We start from the raw sequence: 23331 nt of genomic DNA, 5'->3' as shown, positions 1-23331 counted from the left end.
GAAGCATAAAAAGGTAAAAAGGAAAGAACTCTTGAGAAGTATATTTCTGTTATAGGTATACTCAGAGAGTGTGGGTAATATATAATTTGATTTTATTATGATAATATGAAAAAGAACCTAGAGGTGGAAAGGGGATTGTACTTGAAAAAGAAGAAAAGGGAGGTAAACTAAGGGAAATTATATTTCACAAAGAGGCAAAGAAGACCTATTATAATTGAGGGAAAGAAGGGAGTGGATGAGCATTGTGGGAATCTTACTCTCATCAGATTTGGCTCAAGAGAGAATATCAGACATATTTGTTTTCACAGAGAAACTTCTCTCACCTTATGGCAAAGTGGGAGGGGGAAAGGGAAAAGGGAAGATGTGGACTAAAGAAGGAAAAACAGAAGTACTAGGGGAAAGGTGTAAAAAGGGGGAGGGACTCTAAAGGGAGGAAGGCTGTTTGAGGGAGATGGTCATCAGAAGCAAAATACTGGGGAGTAGGAAAAGGGGAAAGGAAAGAGAAAAGCATAACAGGGTAAATAAGATGGCAGGAAATACAGAATTAGTTATTTTAACTGTGAATGTGAATAGAATGAACTCTCCTTTGAAACAGAAGCAGATAGCAAACTGGATAAAAGCCAGAATCCTACAATATGTTGTTTACAAGAAACACATTTAAAGCAGAGTGATACATACAGAGGGAAGGTTAAGGGCAGGAGCAAAATCTATTATGCTTCAGGTGAAATAAAAAGAAGCAGGAGTAGCAACCCTGATCTCAGATCAAGTAAAAGCAAAGATAGATCTAATTAAAAGAGGAAAGGAAGGAAACTATATTTTATTAAAGGGTACCATAGAAAATAAAGCAATATCAATACTAAATTTATATGCACCAAGTGGTATAGCATCCAAATCCCTACAGAAGTTAAGAGAGATGCAAGAAGAAATAGACAGCAAAACTATACTAGTGGGGGATCTCAACTTTGCTCTCTCAGAACTAGATAAATTGAACCACAAAACAAACAAGAAAGAGGTTACAGAGGTAAACAGAAATTTTAAAAAGTTAGATATGATAGATCTTTGGAGAAAATTAAATGGAGATAGAGGTTTACTTTTTTCTTGGTGGTTCATGGAACCTATACAAACATTGACCACGTATTAGGACATAAACCCTTCAAAATCAAATGCAGAAAGGCAGAAATAGCAAATGCATTTTTTTCAGATCATAATGCAATAAAAATCACATGCAATATAAGGCCAGAAAATTGATAAGGCCAAAAATTAATTGGAAATTAAATAATCTAATTCTAAAGAATGAATGGTTGAAACAACAAATCATAGACACAATCAACAACTTCACTCAAGAAAATGACAATAATGAGACAACATACCAAAATTTGTGGGATGCAGCCAAAGTGGTTATAAAGGGAAATTTTATATCTCTAGATGCTTACTTGCATAAAAAGAGAAAAAGAAAATCAATAAATTGGGCTCACAACTAAAAAATCTAGAAAAATAACAAATTAAAAACCTTCAATTAAATATCAGATTTGAAATTCTGAAAATAAAAGGGGAGATTAACACAATTGAAAATAAAAAAAACTGTTGAATTAATAAATAAAACTAAGAGTTTTATGAAAAAAATAAAAAAATAAACTTAATTTTATTAGAAAAATGAAAGTAGAAAATCAAATTGTTAGTCTCAAAAATGAAAAGGGAGAACTTTCCATCGATGAAGAGGAAATTAGAGCAATAATTAGGAGTTATTTTGCCCAACAATAAGCCAATAAATTTGATAATCTAAATAAAATGGAGGAATATCTACAAAAATATAGATTGCTCAGTTTAACAGAAGAGGAAATAAATTATTTAAATAGTCCCATTTTAGAAAAAAGAAATAGAACAAGCTATTAATTAAGCCAGATGGATTTACATGTGAATTCTACCAAACATTTAAAGAACAATTAATTTCAATACTATATAAACAATTTGAAAAAAATAGGGAAAGAAGGAGTCCTACCAAATTCCTTTTATGACACAGATATGGTACTGATAGCTAAACCAGGTAGAGTGAAAACAGAGAAAGAAAATTATAGACCAATTTCCCTAATGAATATTGATGCAAAAATCTTATATAAAATATTAGCAATGAGATTACAGAAAGTCATCCCCAGGATACTACACTGTGACCAAGTAGGATTTATACCAAATATGCAGGGCTGGTTCAATATTAGGAAAACTATTAGCATATTCGTCTATATCAATAACCAAATTAAGAAAAATTATATGATTATCTTAATAGATGCAGAAAAAGCATTTGATAAAATCCAACACCCATTCCTATTAAAAAACACTAGAGTGTATAGTTATAAATGGACTTTTTTACTTAAAATGATCAGTAGCATCTATTTAAAACTACCAGCGAGCATCATATGCAATGGGAACAAACTAGAACCATTCCCAATAAGATCAGGAGTGAAACAGGATTGCCCATTATCACCATTCAATATTGGATTAGAAATGTTAGCTTTGGCAATAAGAGAAGAAAAAGAAATTGAAGGAAATGAGGAAAGCAAATTATCACTCTTTGCAGATATGATGGTATACTTAGAGAACCCTACAGAATCAACTAAGAAACTACTAGAAACAATTTTAGTTCGACAAAATTACAGGATACAAAATAAATCCATATAAATCATCAGCATTTTTATATATTGCCAACAAAGTCCAGCAGCAAGAGATACAAAAAAGAAATTCCATTCAAAATAACTGTTGATAGTATAACATATTTGGGAATTTATTTGTCAAGGAAAAGTCAGGGACTATATGAGCACAATGTTAAAAAAACACTTTCCATGCAAATAAAGTCAGATCTAATCAGTTGGAAATATATCAAGTGCTCATGGGTAGGCCAAGTGAATATAATAAAAAATGACAATGCTCCATAAATTAATCTACTTATTTAGTGCCATGCCAGTCAAACACTCCTAAAATTAGTTTTACAGACCTAGAAAAAATAACAAAGTTCATCTGGAAGAACAAAAGGTCAAGAATTTCAAGGGAATTAATGAAAAAATGCCAACGAAGGTGGCCTAGCTATGCCAGACCTAAAACTATATTATAAAGCACTGGTCATCGAAACCATAAAGAGTAGTTGATCAGTGGAATAGGTTAGGCTCACATGACAAAATAATAACCATAACAATCTAGTGTTTGACAAACCAAAAGACCTTAACTTTTGGGATAAAAACTCACTATTTGACAAAAACTGCTGGGAAAATTGGAAACTAGTGTGGAAGAAACTAGGCATTGACCCACACCTAACACCACATACCAAGATAAGATCTAAATGGGTTCATGATTTATACATAAAGAGGGAAATTATAAGCAAATTAGAAGAACATGGGGTAGTTTACCTCTCAAATCTATGGAGAAAGAAGGAATTTGTGTCTATAGAAGAACTAGAATTCATAATTGCACACTAAATAGATAATTTTGATTATATTAAGTTAAAAAGTTTTTGCACAAACAAAATTAATGCAGACAAGATCAGAAGGGAAGCAATAAATTGGGGAAACATTTTTATATTTAAGGGTTCTGATAAAGGTCTCATTTCTAAAATGTTATTGAACTGTTCATACCCTTTGACCCAGCAGTGCTTCTATTGGGCTTATATACCAAAGAGATCTTAAAGGAGGGAAAGGGACCCACATATGCAAAAATGTTTGTGGCTGCTCTTTTTCTAGTTTCCACTGGAAACTGAGTGGATGGCCATTAATTGGAGAATGGCTGAATAAATGATGGTATGTGAATGTTATGGAATATTATTGTTCTGTAAGAAAAAATCAGGAGGATGATATTAGAGAGGCCTGGAGAGACTTCCAGAACTGGTGCTAAGTGAAATGAGCAGAACTTGGAGATCATTGTACAAAGCAATGTCAATATTATATGACAATCAATTCTGATGAATGTGATTCTTTCCAAAAATGAGATGATTGATACTAGTTCCAATGATCTTGTAACAAAGAGAGCCATCTACACCCAGAGAGAGGACTGTGGGAATTGAATGTGGATCACAACATAACATTATTACTCTTTTTGTTCTTGTTCACTTGGATTTTGTTTTCTTATTTATTTTCCTTTTTGATTTGATTTTTCTTGTGCAGCAAGAGAATTGTATAAATATGTTTACACATATTGAATTTATTTTAACATGTATGACATATATTGGATTGCTTGCTATCTAGGGGCGGAAGTGGGGAGAAGGGGAAAATCTGAAACACAAGGCTATGCAAGGGTCAATGTTAAAAAATTATCTGTACATATGTTTTGAAGCTTTAAAAAAAATTAGTTAGATGAACATTCTACTCACATAGTCCTGGTATCAGTACAAATATCTTGGTAGACCCTGCAGATGGACAGCTCTCATTGCCTAGTATTGAATAGGAGGAAGAGAACAGAATGGAATGTATTTGTGAATTTGCATAACACTTCAAAGACAACAGGCTTTCCCTATTTTTTAAAACACCAATGGTCCTCTGATGATTCCATATGTCTAAAATCGTGATATTACTTAGTCTCTCAGTGTCAAACTTGTTGGTCCCCCAAAGCAAAGTAGAGAAGTACAATAGGAATAAATAAGCTGTAGCAAGTTAACAATGAAAGATGGGAAAAACTGAAGCTACATTAAAGATTTAACAAAAGTGATACATAGAAACAAAGTGGACCCATAATAGAGCACAAGTATAGAATGAATATCCCACATGTTTCATAGTGTCAACATAATGTTAAGAGACGAAGGAAAAAAGTCCTAAATACTGGACTGCTCACTCTGGAGGATTTCTGGAAACACTCATGATAAGGCATGGATGAGTTACAATTTTACCCATTTCAATGAAAAGAATGAATGATGTGGACCAGCCAAAATTCTGTTGGGCTTAACATGCAAATGAATTTGAGAAAGTTCAAAAAGTCAGTTTAAGAGGCAATTTCATTCGTGCTCCACCCACTCAGTCTTCCTTCCTTCTTGTCTTTATTGCATATTTCTATCAACAGCAAAATCTGAAAGCTTTGGTTCTATATTTTGTCCAGCACGAAAAAAAAAAAACCTTTCAGGCTTCTTAAATTCTTTCTCTTTCTACTCCCCAAGTAAAGAATTTGTATTCCTGGGATATTATCTGTGATACATATGAACATCTCTGAGCATGCATTATAAACAAGCTAAATTGATAGATAACATCCAACTACATATTAAAATAAGTATCTAGATGATATACAATATTCACACTAGAACTGGGTGCATCTAACATTAATATATGTAATAAACATAATTCATATAGAACAAGTTTTATTAAGTCTTTGTATCTCTCCTGAAACCTTTGAATATATAGTTGATGAATAAATAATTGAAAGAAAAACAATTTATTAAGTGCCTACTATGTGCCTATATGGTTATAAGTGCTAAAAAATAGTAAGAAAACCTGTATCCTCAGGGAATGTACATTCTAAGAAGGCCAGAACCACTTCTCTCTTAGGAAGGGACTTTCTCACATTTCTATTTGCATCCTTAACTCTTAGCATAGTACCCAGCACAGATTAAGCACTTAATAAATCATCATTCATTCATTCATTTATTAATCTATTGAATGCTTAATGAATACATAACTTCTAGTTAAGTAATTTTCTAATTGGGGAAAATCCTTGCCTTGGTAATATTTAGGTCTGACAGAACTGGAAGTCATTCAGCAATTAGAGTGGGCAGAGAAGGGACTAGGGATCCAAACAGGTCTGTAAAGTTGGGGAAAGTTCAGGAATTTATTCTTCTAGAAATAAGTAGTAGAATCTGAATATAGATCCAAAATTAGAGATTAATCCACAGGAAAAAGAAATCAGTAGAAAATGAGTATCATTAGCAAAAATCCAAATTTAGTTCTAGATACAGGGTATACATTCAAGATAGATCAGGGTACACAATTAATGAAAATCTGAATAGTGGTTAATGTATGTAGCATTTTGGCAATTGGGGACAAGAAGATCTATTATCAGGAATCATTCATTCTCTGTGGCTTGATGGATTGACTTGAGTTTTAAGGCTCTAATTAATGCTGGGGAGCAGAATTCTGCTCCCTAGTTTTTTCATAAAATCATATTCTTATATTTCATTTTGCCTTCCTTCCTCCAAGTACTCTCTCCTAGATTTTACATTTAGACTTCAGGTAATGCCCATAGTTATCTCAGTATTTGGCTGGATATACACACAAATGCATATTTAATGAGATGCATTGTAAAGAACAGTGCACCAGCACACTAGTTAATTGGGATGATAACCTGTTGCAAAAGACAAAGAGATGGAGACAGACAGACACAATGATGTGAAATCTAAAGCCCTGAGTTTGAGATCTGTCTCTGGTGATTACTACTTGTATGTCCTTGGGCAAATTATTTAACCTATCTGGAGCTCAGTTTCTTCACTGGTAAAATGGGAGTTAAACCAGATGTTCTTTATGGTCTTTTCCAGCTTCAAATCTATGATTTTATACTTCAGAAAGTAACTCATTACAGTTAGACATATGTTTGAGTGGGGTGATTTATTCTATTGTCTAATCTCTCATCAATCCCTCCCATCTTGTTTATATATCCTGCTTATCTTGAGCTGATTCTTGCTTGAGTTAATTAAATTATTCAATAAACATTGAGCACCTATGTAGAATAATGGAACTTACTAGACCTCATGGGGGAAGACAAAATTCTCAAATTTAGTTGTGTCCTATTCTATTACTTCCATTGTGTTATACAGGTATGGAAGAGGCATGTAAGTATAATTCATTCATTAACATTGTACTTGTTATGCTGTTACTATATGTAAGGCATTGTACTAGGAATTCAACTGTTATCTCCCTCTCTCCAATAAAACAAAAAAATCTTCCTACTTGAAACGGGCTTGCATCCTATTATTCAATACAAGCTAAAGTATTAATATTTATATAAGATTTTCTGCTTGAACATGATTAACATATAAACTTGAAGTTCTTGCACAGTGTTTATAAGCAGAAGCTATGATCTACAGAAATCTACAGAAAATCTCCCTCACATCCTAAAACCATCTAGAATTCACTTCAGACAAAAACTTTTATTTATTTTATTTTTTTTTTTTTACTCACCATAAATCTATAGTAATAATACTGAAAGCTGGAAATCCCATCTCCAGTGGAATTCAGTCCAACAAACATTTATGGCATGGTATTATATGGAAAGTACTCTGGGATAAGAAGTTAAAGGAACAAATTCTTTTTCACTTTACCGAATCCTATGAAGTTTGGGATTCTTAACTACCTCATGTGGCAGCCCATACCGGAAAGAAGCATGGGAGAAAGAATAGATGTACATTAGGAATAATGTTAAGTCAGATGCAACACAATTCTAAATTTCATTTCTAGAGGTGATTTTACTTTGTGTTTGCTTTGTGCACCATTTGAAACTTACTGGGGAAAGCTGAGGGTTGCGATATGCTATTTTATCCTAGGGGGCAATTTTCATTCCTTCTAATTCCAATCCAATGCCACCTTTTTCATGAATCTTTCCTTAATGCATCTAATTTCATGTCTTGAGAACAATCCCCATGCTGATCAATTCATGCCATTTTTTGTGTTCCTTAATGGGTATGAGAGAACCCATGGTATTTGTCTTGGAAGAGGAAAATGTTTATAGAGTGCTTTAAAAAAGGTACCTCAAATATCATGATTAGTTAATGTTGTTGATGATTCAGTTGTCTTCTGAAGGTCATGCCAGAAGACTTCAGTAGTTTGTTATTATGTTACAAATAAAGTCCTGACTCTTTTGCCTGATATTGGAAGCATTTTGTAACCTGACAATTTCTTATCTTTTCAAATTTATCTCATTTTATAACTTTCTACATAAACTATAAGATGTAGAGTCTCAGAACTCTGGCAAAGTATACTTGAATCAAGGACAGCAGGGTGCTTATAATTAAGTACCTATTCAGTATGATTGATGGGATAATCATTCTCTAGTTAAACATATACTTAATGTGATGTAATGATGTAATTACTCTAGTGTGATATGGTGATACACATCTTTCCACATTTGGCACATGCTCAGTTGTTGTAGTGATGTAATCATACTGAGATATTTAAGAACTGAGAGGAGTGGGATCTGAAAGTCTCTCAGCCACAAACACAGAGAAGACTTCAAACTCCAAATTCTAGACTCCATCTTTGACTAGCCTCATGGTGGCTTTCCTGCCTACATCAATTTTCCATCTAAAGACCAAGGCCCATCCAGAGTTCCTCCAGAAAGCTATTCCAGATGCCCAAACAGGGACAAGAAGAACCAGTAGTGTTCGAGAGCTTTTCATGAGTAGGATCCTCCCAGAGTTCCTTCGGTAACCTAAGGGGAAGGAAAGGGAGAAGAGACCTGGTAAAACTGTTTTAGTTGGGGTAATTAAATGGGCCAATACATCAAAGGGCCAAGGCAATAGACTGATGAGAGACTTAAATGCCTGTTCTGACTATAGTCCTCTTCTCTGTTTGAAAGTTTGCCTCTATGATATCTCACAAGATCAACACCTGCTATAGTATTTCAACCCCCAAACATCCAGAGGTGATAGTGCTGTTTGCATTCCTCAGTGTGAAGACTCAGATAACAGTAAATGCACAAACTTACTGACTATGCTGTGAGGGGAAATTATTGTGTCTAAAACAAAAAATGGGGAATTGTTAAGGACCATGTCTAAGTGAAGGAGGCAGGTCAGTTCTGCAAGAGCCTCCACATCTATGGATCATAATACTTAAAAGAGTTGCAAAGCAGCCTTTACTGACACAGGTATTGCTTGTGGATTGGGAATGAAATAAATTGGAAGCAGAGGGAAGAGGAGAGAGGTCAGACAACACACCAGCCTCTCGGTCTCCTTGTATTATCATCATCCTCTCACATGAAGAGATTAATTCTACAGGTCTGAGTGGACCTTCAGCAGCCACTGGCAGATAGCTCCCATATTACAACAATAATTTATTATATTTGGGATCATCTTATTTCCCTTAAACATACAGTTTTATCATCTTTGTACCTCTGCTTTCTATTCTTCTGTCTATTGAATTCTCATTCCTTCTAACTCCAATCCAATGCCAGCTTTTTCATGAATCTTTCCTTAATGCATCTAGTTGGGATGGACTTCTCACCTGCTGGTGCCTCCCACAGAATATTGCCTACCCATCTGCGACATGTTTAAGTATTGCAGTAATTGTGTACATTATCAACTCTTCCACCAGGATATAGAAATGTGATGTGGATAACATTGCATCTGTACCGATATAGCATGGTACTTTGCACACAACAGGCACTTAATTAAATAGAATTGAAGGGCATGGGTTTAGAGGCAGTAAATGTCATTTTGGAAAAAAATTCTATAAATGTATATACATTGTGAAGAGTCGCAGTTTTTACAATGTGTTTGGTGAATTTCATCCAATTTTTAAAATCTAGGAGACTTAAACATATATTTTTTTATTTTCTTTGGACTAATAGTAACAATGGAAATAATTATATATAATCCTTTGGGAAAAAATGTGTATACCCAGATGGTGGCCCTGTCCCATTAATAGAACATGCTTTTCAAATTGTCTGAGTGACAGTGACAAGCTTGAACTGAGTGAGTCACCTCCAATAAATGTCTTATTTTTCCTATATATCCACATACGTGAAGTCTCCTTCTAAGGGTTCAAAATATTTTTTAAATGTTAATACTTACTTTACTTAGGGTATTATTAGCTCCCTGTGGGACTATAAAAGTAGAAAACAAGAAAACTAAAGCTCATATACATAGTAAGCAAGATATTTACTCCAGGTTCCTTTATATTACCTTGTTATGTCTTGCAGTATTTCAGCCACAGATTACTCAATTCCCATTTGTTGTCTCTTTAAGGTGAATGTGGATGTGTCCCGATTCTTGCCACATTTTATACTGGCAGGTATGATAAGACTCCATATTCTTAGTGTGCCTAACAAACAAGTGCATGGTGAGAGGTTAATTTGTATGCTATCTTCACTGAAGCTTGCTAAGTATTCAGTGGCTATTTCCTGGGGCCTAAGAAACTAAATGTGTATCTAGATACAGATGTTTCTTAGTTTTAAAAGTGTCATTTCTGAGGCAAGGGAGTAAAACACCCATAGCCTTTTCTATCAAAATACACTGAATATTGTTCTTAATCTTCCTGGAGTAGATTTATATTCATTGGAACTGCCGGAAGGGCCCTTAAAGATGATCTATTCCAACTCCTTCATTTGACAGAGTAGGAAACTGAGACCCAGAAAGGTGAGGTATCTGTTATGTATAAAGCACTGAAACAGGTCCTATGGATTTTTATGTTTACATGCTTATTTGTTGACTGGTAATTCTTCTCTTACACTGAGTTATGAATTTTGGTTTGGCAGATAAGAGATGATACCTATGAGGCAAGATTATGAAATCAAGAAAAAGGAGATTTGAGTTCTAATTCTAGTTTTGTCATTAATTAATTCTTTTATCTTTAAAAGTATACTTTAGGGTATAGGCCACTGTTGATAACATGCCACCTTTGACTTTTGTTCACTATGTATCTTTTATTTGCTCTTTGACTTTTCTGAAGTCTGAAGACTACTTGGAGAGTACTAGTATTAATGAGATATGCTTTTATAATAGTGACCAGTGACGGGTCATTGATAGTGTACCACCATTTGCAAAAACAATTATATATGAATTCATTCAACTTCAGTCTAGACCTTGTTCATTATTCATCTACTGTGACTTTTCAAGACATACATATGATGGACAAATTTGATGACTTACCTATGCCATTCTATAACATACACTCAGTATTTTGTGTTCTTCATCTACTTTATCCAAGATAGATGGTTGTACAGACATCTTTTCCACTACTATGGATTTCACCAAGGAGAATTTTTCTGGGTTTTTTTGCAATGTTATTTGAAAAGAAGAACATTTTGGAGAACTCCATTAATAGAAAATCCTTGTTTTCTTTGGACCTCAAATAAGACATCTATCATGTCACTGGAGAAAACTTTTGGATAACATACATATTTTAAAAACATCTTAATGTCATTGCTCTAATAAAAGATGTTATTTCCAGTCTTGTTTATTATAGAATCATAATGATGATCTAGATTTTCCAACTAAAGTGTATATATGTTATATTGAACAAGTGAAGAGAAAGACAGAGACTACCTTTGTGAAATTAGGGCAAAGAGTTGCACATATTGGTGCTCAATACGTATTTGTTGAAGGAATCATTGAGCTTATATTGAAATGGCAAGTTCAATTTCATTAACTGGCTGAAATCAATCTTCTATTTAGGTCCATTGGATTGCCAATAATGGTACCTAGAGATTCTATGGAGATGGTTAAAAACAAAACAAAACAAAAAAAAAAAACCCTAAGAAAATGTTATCTATGAATTACCTATTTAACTGCACAGAGTGGTAGGAGCAATATCTTCACTCTTGAGTAAGTTAGGTTAATTTTTCCTTAAAAGGTATTGAATACATCCTTAATACTTAATTGCTCTGGGGATTAAAACTCAAATTTATATTATTCCTTGGTCCCCTGAGGAGAAAATATCCACAAAAAGCTCCAGGAGGACTTTGATACTTGGTTAGTAGATAATGATGGGCAACTCAGGTCAGGAAATTTTATCTGATACAATGAAATGGAGATATCCTCAGGGCTATCCTTGTGGAATATCCTCTTTCTGTTATAGGTAAGTAAATCTCATTTTGTTATAATTGTTGACTGACTTCCTAGTATCTCATTTTTTTTTGCAACATCAATCCTAAACGATCAGGATATTGGCCTTCAAAGACTCTGCCCAGAACCCACATTCAGGCTATTTAATTTTCATTAAGTAAAAGAAAGAAAAATAATCTTTTAATGTATAGATGCGAGAAACAATCAAGAAAGAAAAATAATCTTTTAATGTATAGATGCGAGAAACAATCTGAGTTTTTGCTGTGTCCAAAGGAAGAGAATTTTTACAGTATGAATTCCAGTTTAAAGATGAAAAATTGTGAATGGTGAAAAAGGAAGTCTTGGTGGCTTTGTTCAGTTTAAGGTATATTACCAAGTCTGTCTTGCACAGTTGAAGGAATGTGTGTATGTTTGTGTGTGTGTGTGTGTGTGTGTGTGTGTGTGTGTTTCTGAACACTAACACTTAATGGTTTGACCTTGTCCACCCTTACAATTGTGCCTGACCTCGATTTCCTCTCTACATTAAAAGACTTTAACCAACATGAATTACTTTCTAAAAAGGACATGAAGGTTGATAATAATGCCTTACCAGTAAGAAGAGCAGTTACAAAAATAAAACTAGGAAACTTTCATAGCCATAAGATCTGGATTCATATTTTTCCTTCTTTCTTAAGAAAGTTCTGCAGAAGGAAGAACCCTTATAATTGTGACATAAGTAAGGAGCACAAAAACTGTAAAAATATTTTTAGCCCAGTTAAAAATAAACTGTCTGTGTTTCACAGAGACGTGGTGCTTTTAATTGGAGTTGAGGTTCAGAATGTTTTAGTTTATTACTTTCTACAAAGGTCCTTTACTATTTTGTATTTTAGATGCTGAGGCATCAGTTCCTCTGGCAAATTAAGGTGAACTTCATATATTTGAATTCACGATATTAAATAAAAAGGGGGGGGAGAATGGGATTTTAATTTTTTTAATCAGTCTTTGGAAAGGATACTCAGGAAGATGTGAAACATGACAAATACAGTTTCAGAATTTCTCATTAGTTAATCCACCCTTAAGGCTTCATGTCATGGTGACATGATCATGTTCTCTGTTTTAAGAGTGAGGAATCATGGGAGAACAATATACAAGACGGTGTTTCCTCTTTGTTTCTCTCTAGTCTAACAAAGAGAAGATCAAGCCTGATATACAAACTCATTTCTGTGCATTGACATTAAGAATGCACGACATTAAGAATACAGGACAGGCTTAAGATGTGGAAGCAGGGGATTTCATGACTATTTGAATGATTCAATCACAAGGACTACACTTTCCATAAGAAATGAAATCATGGAATTGATCCCAAACAGCTTGTGATTGGATTATTTCATTTTTAATAAATGAAGTGAAGCTCTCTCACAGAAGCTTGTCACCTATACAAGGTGAAAAAAATTTGTTGGGTGCAACATTTAGGTTTTTCCTCTCCTTTTATGTTCTCACACAGGAACATAATTTCAATTTTTAAGGGTCCAGAATAAGATAATGAGAGATTTGCTTAATGAAAGCTTTATTAAGTTGATTAGAGATATTCAAATGCTGTATGTGCACTGAGCTACAGAAATGGACTTAATTCATTTAAGGGGAAAAAAAAAAAAAGAAGATAAGGACTGAAAGGACCAGCCAATAAGAACCTAAGTTTCAGGGATAAATTTGAGGAGTTTCATCAGACTTTAGAAATCCCAGAGTTCATGCATATGTTGCCTATAACCATGACAATTTCTTAAGAAACCCCAAATACCCCAGAGATTTGAGAGAAAATTGTGATAAATGGAATTTTATGAGCTCCATGATGCTGAAGGGACTTATTTTCCTTCCTTGAACTAGAATGTTTAGTATGGGCTCAGGCTTCTTGTGAAAGGACTTCACTGTTAGGTTCTTGATAGGTTAGCTTTTGAAGACAGAGTGGAGAATGATGATAAAATTTATACTACTTCACTTTATCTCTTCAGTGAAAACAATCAGAGAACAGCTCATAGATCTTTTAAAAAATGTTTTCTGTTATGCTCTGTTTGCCTCAACCTTTCTATACTCCCAGCATCATTTCTGCAGGAAGCTTGATTATCTATTTTGCTTCTATGATACATTATCTTTTTCTCTCAAATTTTTCTATGCCTTCAACCTGCTCCTCTCCTCCTCCCTTGAGTCTTGTTTTTTTTTTTTTTTTTTTTTTTTATTTTCATCATCCAGCATTTTGCCCTTTTACTGGATGGTGTGGTTAATCCCTTTGAAAATTACAATATCCTTTTTGGAACCAAACTTAGTTTTGCCATTTCCCCTAGATCTTCCATACCATCTATCAAATGGGTTTAATAATCTTAACTTTTCACAACTAAGACTGGGCTGGCAGCCTCTATTCTTAACCACGTGGTACTAAGTAGTGTATCTTATCTCACAGTTTTTTTTTTTTTTTTTTTTTTTTTTTTTTACCAAAGTCTTAGCAAGGATCCCAAACTGATGAGAACAATACTGTATATTTTTAGTTAACTGCATAGTACTGAATGTTCTCTATTCGGCCATGCAGTTTAGGATATGAACTGCAGGACTTCAAACAGGTGATATAGTTTTTTCTTTTGACATTCCCTGATAAAGATAAAGTCTAATTAGTGTTCTGGTCTAAAACTCCAAGTTTCCCCTGAATTTTGGTTCCTTTCCCTTGCATTACTTCTTTAGCAGCTCATATGATGCTCCAAACACCATAAGCATTTCCATGCTCATTTTCACTGACTTTTTTCTTCCTTTGTAGAGGGTGACTGGAAGATCACTGTTGTCACAGGGGATTATGAGAAGGCTGGCACAACTGCTACAGTGTCCCTTTATGCATATGGAGAAAAGAGGTCTTCAGGTCCCATCATTTTGGGATCTGGGAAGCACCAGTTGTTTAATCCCAACAGTGCAGACATATTTAAGGTAACTTTGATAAGTGTGGCTATAGCTTCTTCTTTCAAAGATGTATTATGACACAGAATTCCTAAAATGTGATTCTCATAATTAGGGAATGGACAATGAGAATATGAAAAAGGTTTTAACTTTTGGTTTTCATTACAGTATAATTAAATGTAACAACCCAAATGTAAATGTGTTAATTAGTTATGTGATATGTACTAGATACTTAAGCAGAACATAATATCCCCAAGGAAGACTTAAGTGAAGGATTACATTTCTAATCATGGCTCTCTTTCTACATCTTTCTATAACTGAAGTAATTGACAATTTTTTTTTGTATCTATACTTCATCAGATATAACTTTATATAGAGTTAGACATAGAGACTAGACCTATGATTTCATTGGCATAGGTTACTTCTAAGTGAAGAAACACCATCTGCCAAGAGAATTATCCAATTCCCTTTAACTTATTGTTTTAGAGAGGTGAGAGCACTGAATTTAAAGGACATGTCCAGGGTCACAAAGCTAACTTTTCAGAGGCAGAGCTTAAACACAGGTCTCCCTAGTTTTGAGACTGGTACTCCATCTACAATATCACTATCATACTGCCTCTTACTTTTACAGGAAAAATAATTTTAAAGTTAAAAGGAACTTTAGAAGGGACTTAGTTAAAATTCTTCATTCTATATATGAAGAAACAGACTAATAAAAGGGCAAAATAACTTTTCTCGAGCCATATACTAGTTATTGTCAAAGTTAAGACTGGAAATTAGAGTCTTTAGACTCTAAAATTCTTTCTACTGCTTTTTCAAAGACTCATTGCAACTATTATGTAGAGGTTTGCTATAAGCAGTAGGGAAAGATATGTTAGCATGAGGATATTAGTGAGTGTTTCACTTGTAAAAAACTCTCAGCATGAGGATTAATTTTTCTACTGCAAAGTTATAAAGGGAGGTACCTATCATATGTAAACATTTTCGTGATTGAAGGATGACAAAAAGAAAGCTTTTGTTTATTAAAAACTTAACAGATATAGATGTAAATAATTTTTTTTATGAATGAAAGGTTTAATAACATTATTTTAGTAGGAAGTCTCCAATAGAGCTTGACTCTGGAACATTTAGCATTTTTTTCCATGTCTTTTTTGTTTATTTGTTTGTTATAATAACTTTTTATTGACAGAATCCATGTCAGAGTAATTTTTTTTACAACATTATCCCTTGCACTCACATCTGTTCCAATTTTTTTCTCCCCCTTTCCCCCTCTCCCCTAGATGGCAAGCAGTCCTATATATGTTGAATATGTCATAGTATATCCTAGATACAATGTATGTGTGCAGATCCAAACAGTTTTCTTGTTGCACAGGGAGACTTGGATTCAGAAGGTAAAAATAACCTGGGAAGAAAAACAAAAATGCAAACAGTTTACATTCATTTCCCAGTGTTTTTTCTTTGGGTGTAGCTGGTTCTGTCCATCATTGATCAATTGAATCTGAATGAGATCTCTTTGTCAAAGAAATCCACTTCCATCAGATTACATCTTCATACAGTATCGTTGTTGACGTATATAATGATCACTTGGTTCTGCTCATTTCACTTAGCATCAGTTCTCTAATTCTCTCCAAGCCTCTCTGTATTCATCCTGCTGGTCATTTCTTACAGAACAATAATATTCCATAACATTCATATACCACAATTTACCCAACCATTCTCCAATTGATGGGCATCCATTCATTTTCCAGTTTCTAGCCACTACAAACAGGGCTGCCACAAAAATTTTGGCACATACAGGTCCCTTTCCCTTCTTTAGTATCTCCTTGGGGTATAATCCCAGTAGAAACACTGCTGGATCAAAGGGTATGCACAGTTTGATAATTTGGGGGCATAATTCCAGATTGCTCTCCAGAATGGTTAGATTCATTCACAACTCCACCAACAATATATCAGTGTCCCAATTTTCCTGCATCCCCTCCAACAATCATCATTATTTTTTCCTGTCATCTTAGCCAATGTGACAGGTATGTAGTGTTTTCTCAGAGTTGTCTTAATTTGCATTTCTCTGATTAATAATGATTTGGAACACTTTTTCATATGAGTGGTAATAATTTCAATTTCATCATCTGAAAATTGTCTGTTCATATACTTTGACCATTTGTCAATTGGAGAATGGCTTGGTTTCTTATGAATTAGAGTCAGTTCTCTATATATTTTGGAAATGAGGCCTTTGTCAGAACCTTTAACTGTGAAGATGTTTTCCCAGTTTGTTGCTTTCCTTTTAATCTTGTTTGCATTAGTTTTGTTTTGTACAGAAGCTTTTTAATTTGATGTAATCAAAATTTTCTATTTTGTGATCAATAATGGTCTCTAGTTTGTCTTTAGTCACAAATTTCTTCCTCCTCCACAAGTCTGAGAGATAAACTATCCTACGTTCCTCTAATTTATTTATAACCTCATTCTTTATGTCTAAATCATGAACCCATTTTAATCTTATCTTGGCAAATGGTGTTAAGTGTGGGTCCATGCCTAATTTCTGCCATACTACTTTCCAGTTATCCCAGCAGTTTTTGTCAAATAGTGAATTCTTATCCCAAAAGTTAGGATCTTTGTGTTTGTCAAACACTAGATTGCTATAGTTGACTACTCTGTCTTGTGAACCTAACCTGTTCCACTGATCAACTAATCTATTTCTTAGCTAGTACCAAATGGTTTTGGTGACTGCTGCTTTATAATATAGTTTTAGATCAGGTACAGCTAGGCCACCTTCATTTGATTTTTTTTCCACTAATTCTTTTGAGATTCTCGACTTTTTATTATTCCATATGAATTTTGTTGTTATTTTTCTAGATCATTTAAAATATTTTCTTGGAAGTCTGATTGGTATAGCACTAAATAAATAATTAGTTTAGGAGTATTTTCTTTATTATATTGCTCAACCTATCCAGGACCATAATATTTTAATTATTAATCTGACTTTATTTGTGTGGAAAGTTTTTTGTTATTTTGCTCATATAATTCCCGACTTTTCTTTGGTAGATAGATTTAAATTTTTATGCTGTCGACAGTTATTCTAGATAATTTCTCTTTGTATCTTTGCTATTGGATTTTGTTGGTGATGTATAAAAATGCTGGGGTTTGGGGTTTATTTTTATAACCTGCAACTTTGCTAAAGTTATGGATTACTTTCGATAGCTTTTAGTAGAATCTCGGGGTTCTCTAAGTATACCATCATATCATCTGCAAAGGTGATAGTTTGGTTTCCTCATTGCCTATTCTAATTCCTTTAATCTCTTTCTCAACTCTTATTGCTGAGGCTAGTGTTTCTAATACAATATTGAATAATGATGGTGATAGTGAGGCAGCCTTCTTCACTCCAGATCTTATGGAAAGTTTTCCCCATTGCATATGATGCTTTGTGGTTTTAAATATATGCTCCTGACTATTTTAAGAAAAGTCTATTTATTCCCTATACTCTCAAGTGTTTTATTAGGAATGGATGTTGGATTTTATCAAATGCTTTTCTGCATCTATTGAGATGATCACATATTTTTTGTTAGTTTGGTTATTGATATAGTCAATTATGCTAATAGTTTTCCTAATATTGAACCAGCCTGCATTCCTGGTATAAATCCTACTTGGTCATAGTGTATTATCCTGGGAATTATTTTCTGTAATCTTTTTGCTAATATTTTATTTAAGTTTTTAGCATCGATATTCATTAGGGAGATTGGTCTACAATTTTCTTTCTCTGTTTTAAGCCTACCTGGTTTAGGTATCAGTACCATGTCTGTGTCATAAAAGGAATTTGGTAGGACTCTTTCAATCCCTATTTTTTCAAATAGTTTATATAGCATTGGAGTTAATTGTTCTTTAAATGTTTGGTAGAATTCACATGTAAATCCATCTGGTCCTGGGGATTTTTTCTTAGGAAGTTGGTTAATAGCTTGTTCTATTTCTTTTTCTAAGATGGGACTGTTTAGTCTTTTTACTTCTTCCTCTGTTAATCTGGGCAAGCTATATTTTTGAAGGTATTCTTCCATTCATTTAAGTTGTCGAATTTATTGCCATAAAGTTGGGCAAATTCCTAATTATTGTTCTAATTTCCTCTTCATTAGTGGTGAGTTCTCTCTTTTCATTTTTAAGACTAACAATTTGATTTTCCTCTTTCCTTTTTTTAATCAGATTTACTAAGGGTTTGTCTATTTTGTTGATTTTTTCATAGAACCAACTCTTAGTTTTATTAATTAATTAAATAGTTTTTTTTTACTTTCAATTTTATTGATCTCTCCTTTTATTTTTAAATTTCAAGTTTAGTGTTTGACTGGGGTTTTTTAATTTGTTTTTCTAGCATTTTTAGTTGCAAACCCAATTTGTTGACCTTCTCTTTCTCTATTTTATTCAAGTAGGCCTCTAGAGATATGAAATTTCCCCTTATTACCACTTTGGCTGCATCCCCCACATTTTGGTATGATGTCTCATTACTGTCATTTTCTTGGGTGAAGTTATTAATTATGTCTATGATTTGCTGTTTCACCCAATCATTCTTTAGTATGAGATTATTTAGTTTCCAATTATTTTTTGGTCTACTTTCCCCTGGCTTTTTGTTGAGTGCATTTTTATTACATTGTGGTCTGAAAAGGATGCGTTTACTATTTCTGCCTTACTGCATTTGAGTTTGAGGTTTTTATGTCCTAAATATGGTCTATTTTTGTATAGGTTCCATGAACTGCTGAAAAGAAAATGTACTCCTTTCTGTCTCCACTTTGTTTTCTCCAGAGATCTATCATATCTAACTTTTCTAGTATTCTATTTACCTCTTTGACTTCTTTCTTATTTATTTTGTGATTTGATTTATCTAATTCTGAGAGTGCAAAGTTGAGATCTCCCACTATTATAGTTTTGCTGTCTGTTTCTTCTTGCAGCTCTCTTAATTTCTCTTTTAAGAATTTAGATGCGACACCACTTGGTGCATATATTTTAATATTGATATTGCTTCATTATCTATACTCCCTTAGCAAGATATAGTCCCTTCCTTATCTCTTTTAATTAGATCAATTTTGTTTTGCTGATCTGAGATTAGGATATACCCTCGACTTCACTGAAGCATAGTAGATTTTGCTCAACCTTTTTACCTTTGTTCTGCATGTATCTCCTACTTCAGGTGTGTTTCCTGTAAACAATATATTGTAGGATTCTGGCTTTTAATCCATTCTGCTAATTGCTTCCCTCTTTTGGGGAATTTTATTCCATTTATGGTTAAAATTACCAATTCTGTATTGCCATCTTAACCTTTTATGCTTTTCTCCTTCTTTCCCCTATCCCCTTCCAGTAGTAAACTTGTGAGCACCACTTGCTTCTACAGCCCTCCCTTTTTGGTATCCCTCCTCCCCACCTTGGTTCCTCCCCCTATCTTTCCCTCACAGTTTTCTTTCCCTTCTGCTTAGCTTATTCCTTCCCTTTTCACTTTTCCCTTCTCCTTTTCATTGAGATGGGAAGTTTCCCATAAATTGAGTATGTCAAAATTTTCTCTTAAGAATTCTGATGGCAGTAAAATACCCACTATATTCATCCCCTTCATTCTTTCTCTCAGATATAATGGGTTTCCTTTGCCTCTTCGTAGATATTTTACTTTACCTTTTTCTGGTACAATGTCCTTTCCCCTCTAATTTCTAGAACAAGGTATACATATATTTTTATACATCTTTACAGCAGAAACATAGTTCCAAGATTTCTTTTTACCTTTTAAGGTTTCTCTTGGTTCTATATTTGTACATCAAACTTCTTGTTAAGTTCTGGTTTTCATCAAAAATAGGGTGAAATTCACTTATTTTGTTGAATGTCCATCTTCTTCCCTCGAAAAAGATGCTCATTCTGCCTGGGTAAGTTATTTTTGGTTGCATACCGAGTTCCTTAGCCTTTCGGAATATCATATTCCAGGCCCTTCGATATTTTAATGTGGATGCTGCTAGATCCTGGGTGATCCTTATTGTGGCTCCTCTATATTTGAATTGGGTTTTTCTAGCTGTTTGGAGTATTTTTCCTTTGTTTGAGGGTTCTGACATTTGGCCACTATATTTCTTGGTGTTTTGATTTTAGGATCCCTTTCAGTAGGTGATCAATGAATCCTTTCAATGTCTATTTTACCCTATGTTTCTATGATTTCTGGGCAGTTCTCTTTGATAATTTCCTGGAAATTAGTGTCCAGGCTCTTTTTCTCATCATGGTTTTCTGGGAGTCCAATAATTCTCAGATTGTCTCTCCTAGACCTATTTTCCAGGTCTGTTGTTTTCCCAAGAAGGTATTTCACATTTTTCTCCATTGTTTGATTTTTGGTTTTGCTTGACTGATTCTTGTTGTCTTCTCAGTCATCAATTCCATTTGCTCGATTCTGATTTTCAATGAAGTATTTTCTTCATTCCTTTTTTATATCTTTTCTAATTGTCCAATTTGTTCTATGGAATGTTTTTCCATTTCGCCAATTTTATTCTTTAGAGAGCTATTTTTTGTTTCCAGTTTACTAATTCTATTTTTCAAGGATTTGTTTTCTTTATTCATTCTGTCTTTAAATGAGTGGGACAATTTCTCCAGACTCTCTTGCCAAGTCTCCCTCTCCTTTTCCAATCTTTCTTCTAGCTCTCTTGTGAGAGCCTTTTTAATTTCTTCTATGAGATTCATCTGTGCTAAGGAACAAATGATCTCTTCCTATGGGGATTCACCTGGAGACAGTGTGCTTTTAGTCTCCTCAAGGTTTAGAGTCTGCTCTCTGTCCGTATAAAAGCTGTCAGTCGTTAAGGTCCTTTTCAATTTTTTGCTCATTTTGTCAGAGAAGAATCAGAGACAAACTAGCAAAGAAAAAAAGAAAAAACCCAAATGGAATTTGCTTTTTTGGGGGGGAAGGGCTGGATGGTGTTACCGAGCTTCCTCTACAGACTGCGGGGACAGCAGCGAGGCACTAGCAGGCCTGCGCTCTGAGACTCTGAGAGCGTGCTGAGACGCTGTGGGGGAGGGGTGGCCAGGTCCCAAGGAACTCCAGCTGTTTGGGGTTGTATTCTTCACCCCCTGTGTTTTTAGCTTTTCTGCTGGGCTACTGACTTGCTGCCAGGGCAAAGTTTCCAGTCCTGTAGTGAAGCTTTCCCCACAGAGATGGCTGAGATCACACCCCACCCCACTCTGGTCTGTTTGGCTGTGAGCTGCTTGCCAAGCTCTTGCTGTTGCTGCCTGCCCTCAGTCTGTGCCCGATCTAAAACTGTCCCACCCTCGAGTAAAGACAGACCTTTCCTGGCAAATCTCAAGGATGTCTTCTCTTGGTAACTATTTGTGGGTTTTTTTTCAGTCAGACATTAATTCAGAGGCTTGTAATGAGATGGATTCTGAGAGAAAATGTGGAGCTTACACAGCTGTGTGCCTCCTCACCGCCATCTTGGCCGGAAGTCCCTATAAATAAAATTTTTAAGATAGACTTTGAAAGACCCTTTTAAGACTTTTGTATGGTGGAGAATTGCAGAACATTGTGGTCCTGCTTACAACTCTTTTGCATTTAATTGATGTTTTAGAATTTAAAATTCACAATGTGGCAAATAACTGTTATAAGGACATGAGATGATTTTTAAAGACTTTTGCTTTTACTAACTGAAAAGGGGAGTTTATGAGATTTTGTTGTTCCTCATTAAAGAAAGGTAAGATTTTAAGTACCAGGAAGTGCTGGTCTGAGCAATTGAAAATAATGAATAAACAGTGAATAATGAGGTTGGAGTGATTAAAAATGAAGAGATTTGAATTCAGAAGAGCAAGGAAGCTATGTTAGAGATGTGTATGGAAACCTGGAACAGGAGCAATGAAAGTACCAGAAAGCTTCAGTTGCTAGTTCTTGATTGGTTGAATAAAGGATTAGGTTCATTAGAAGAGTTTCAACTTTAGTTATTGTTCCTTAGTATCATTGACAGTATAAAAGAGGTAAAGCTGCAGATGTTCATATCACTTTGGATTGCTTCCTCTGGTGTGAAAGGGAAAAGCAGAAAGAGAAAAAAAGGTCTTGTAGTTACTTGCTGTCTATTAGAAAGACATACTGAGATTTAATAGAATGGTGTATGATCCTGGTGAGTGAAGAGCTAGCTGGTCTTGTCTCTCTCGCTGAGAGTCAGACTAATGAACCTTGTAGTTCTCTGGCTTAAAGGGCCCCTTTAAATGTGATTATTAGTTAAAAGAGCTTGTCATTGCTTCATTGATTAAAGATCAGAAGAACAAAGGGCAAACAGCAGTAGAATGATGGGAGGAAGTTAACAAGGAAACAGTTTCATGTTGTCCAGATGTTCTTGAGATAGACTAATAACACTAACACAAATAACACTAAAATTTTGCTTTAATCAGAGCATCAGAGTTTTTCCTCACTCATGGGTCACCATATCAGGTTTAGGCAAGCATGTGCCCATTTCTCCCACAGATTCTGAGTTCTTTGATTATAAATTGTGACAAAGGTTTTCGTAAGGACAATGATATGTTGATGATTTTTACATTTACTTGTGTTGAGTGCTAATTATATATTGATTATTATAGTTTTTTTTCTTATTAAGTGAATGGTTTTGTTTAAGATCTAATGGAGTCATCATTGAGAGTGGCTGGTTTTGTATAAATGAAGAACACTGGTGGTATCTAACGAGCTATAATAGGAAATGGGG

At 34.3% G+C, this 23331-nt stretch overlaps 1 protein-coding gene across 1 annotated transcript in view; it reads left to right on the top strand.

The window, feature by feature from the left end:
• The window catches only part of RP1 (RP1 axonemal microtubule associated), a 582455-nt gene that overhangs the window by 206465 nt on the left and 352659 nt on the right, over positions 1-23331 (top strand). Inside the window, exon 25 of the mRNA XM_031946393.1 lies at positions 14520-14683. Coding sequence (XP_031802253.1) covers positions 14520-14683 — 164 coding nt within the window. The remainder of the gene's footprint in view (positions 1-14519; positions 14684-23331) is intronic.

Source organism: Sarcophilus harrisii, chromosome 1 (genome assembly GCF_902635505.1).
Source record: "Sarcophilus harrisii chromosome 1, mSarHar1.11, whole genome shotgun sequence".
Classification (NCBI taxonomy): domain Eukaryota; kingdom Metazoa; phylum Chordata; class Mammalia; order Dasyuromorphia; family Dasyuridae; genus Sarcophilus; species Sarcophilus harrisii.
The sequence above is the reverse complement of the archived record's forward strand: the minus strand, read 5'-3'. Positions and strand labels throughout refer to the sequence as shown.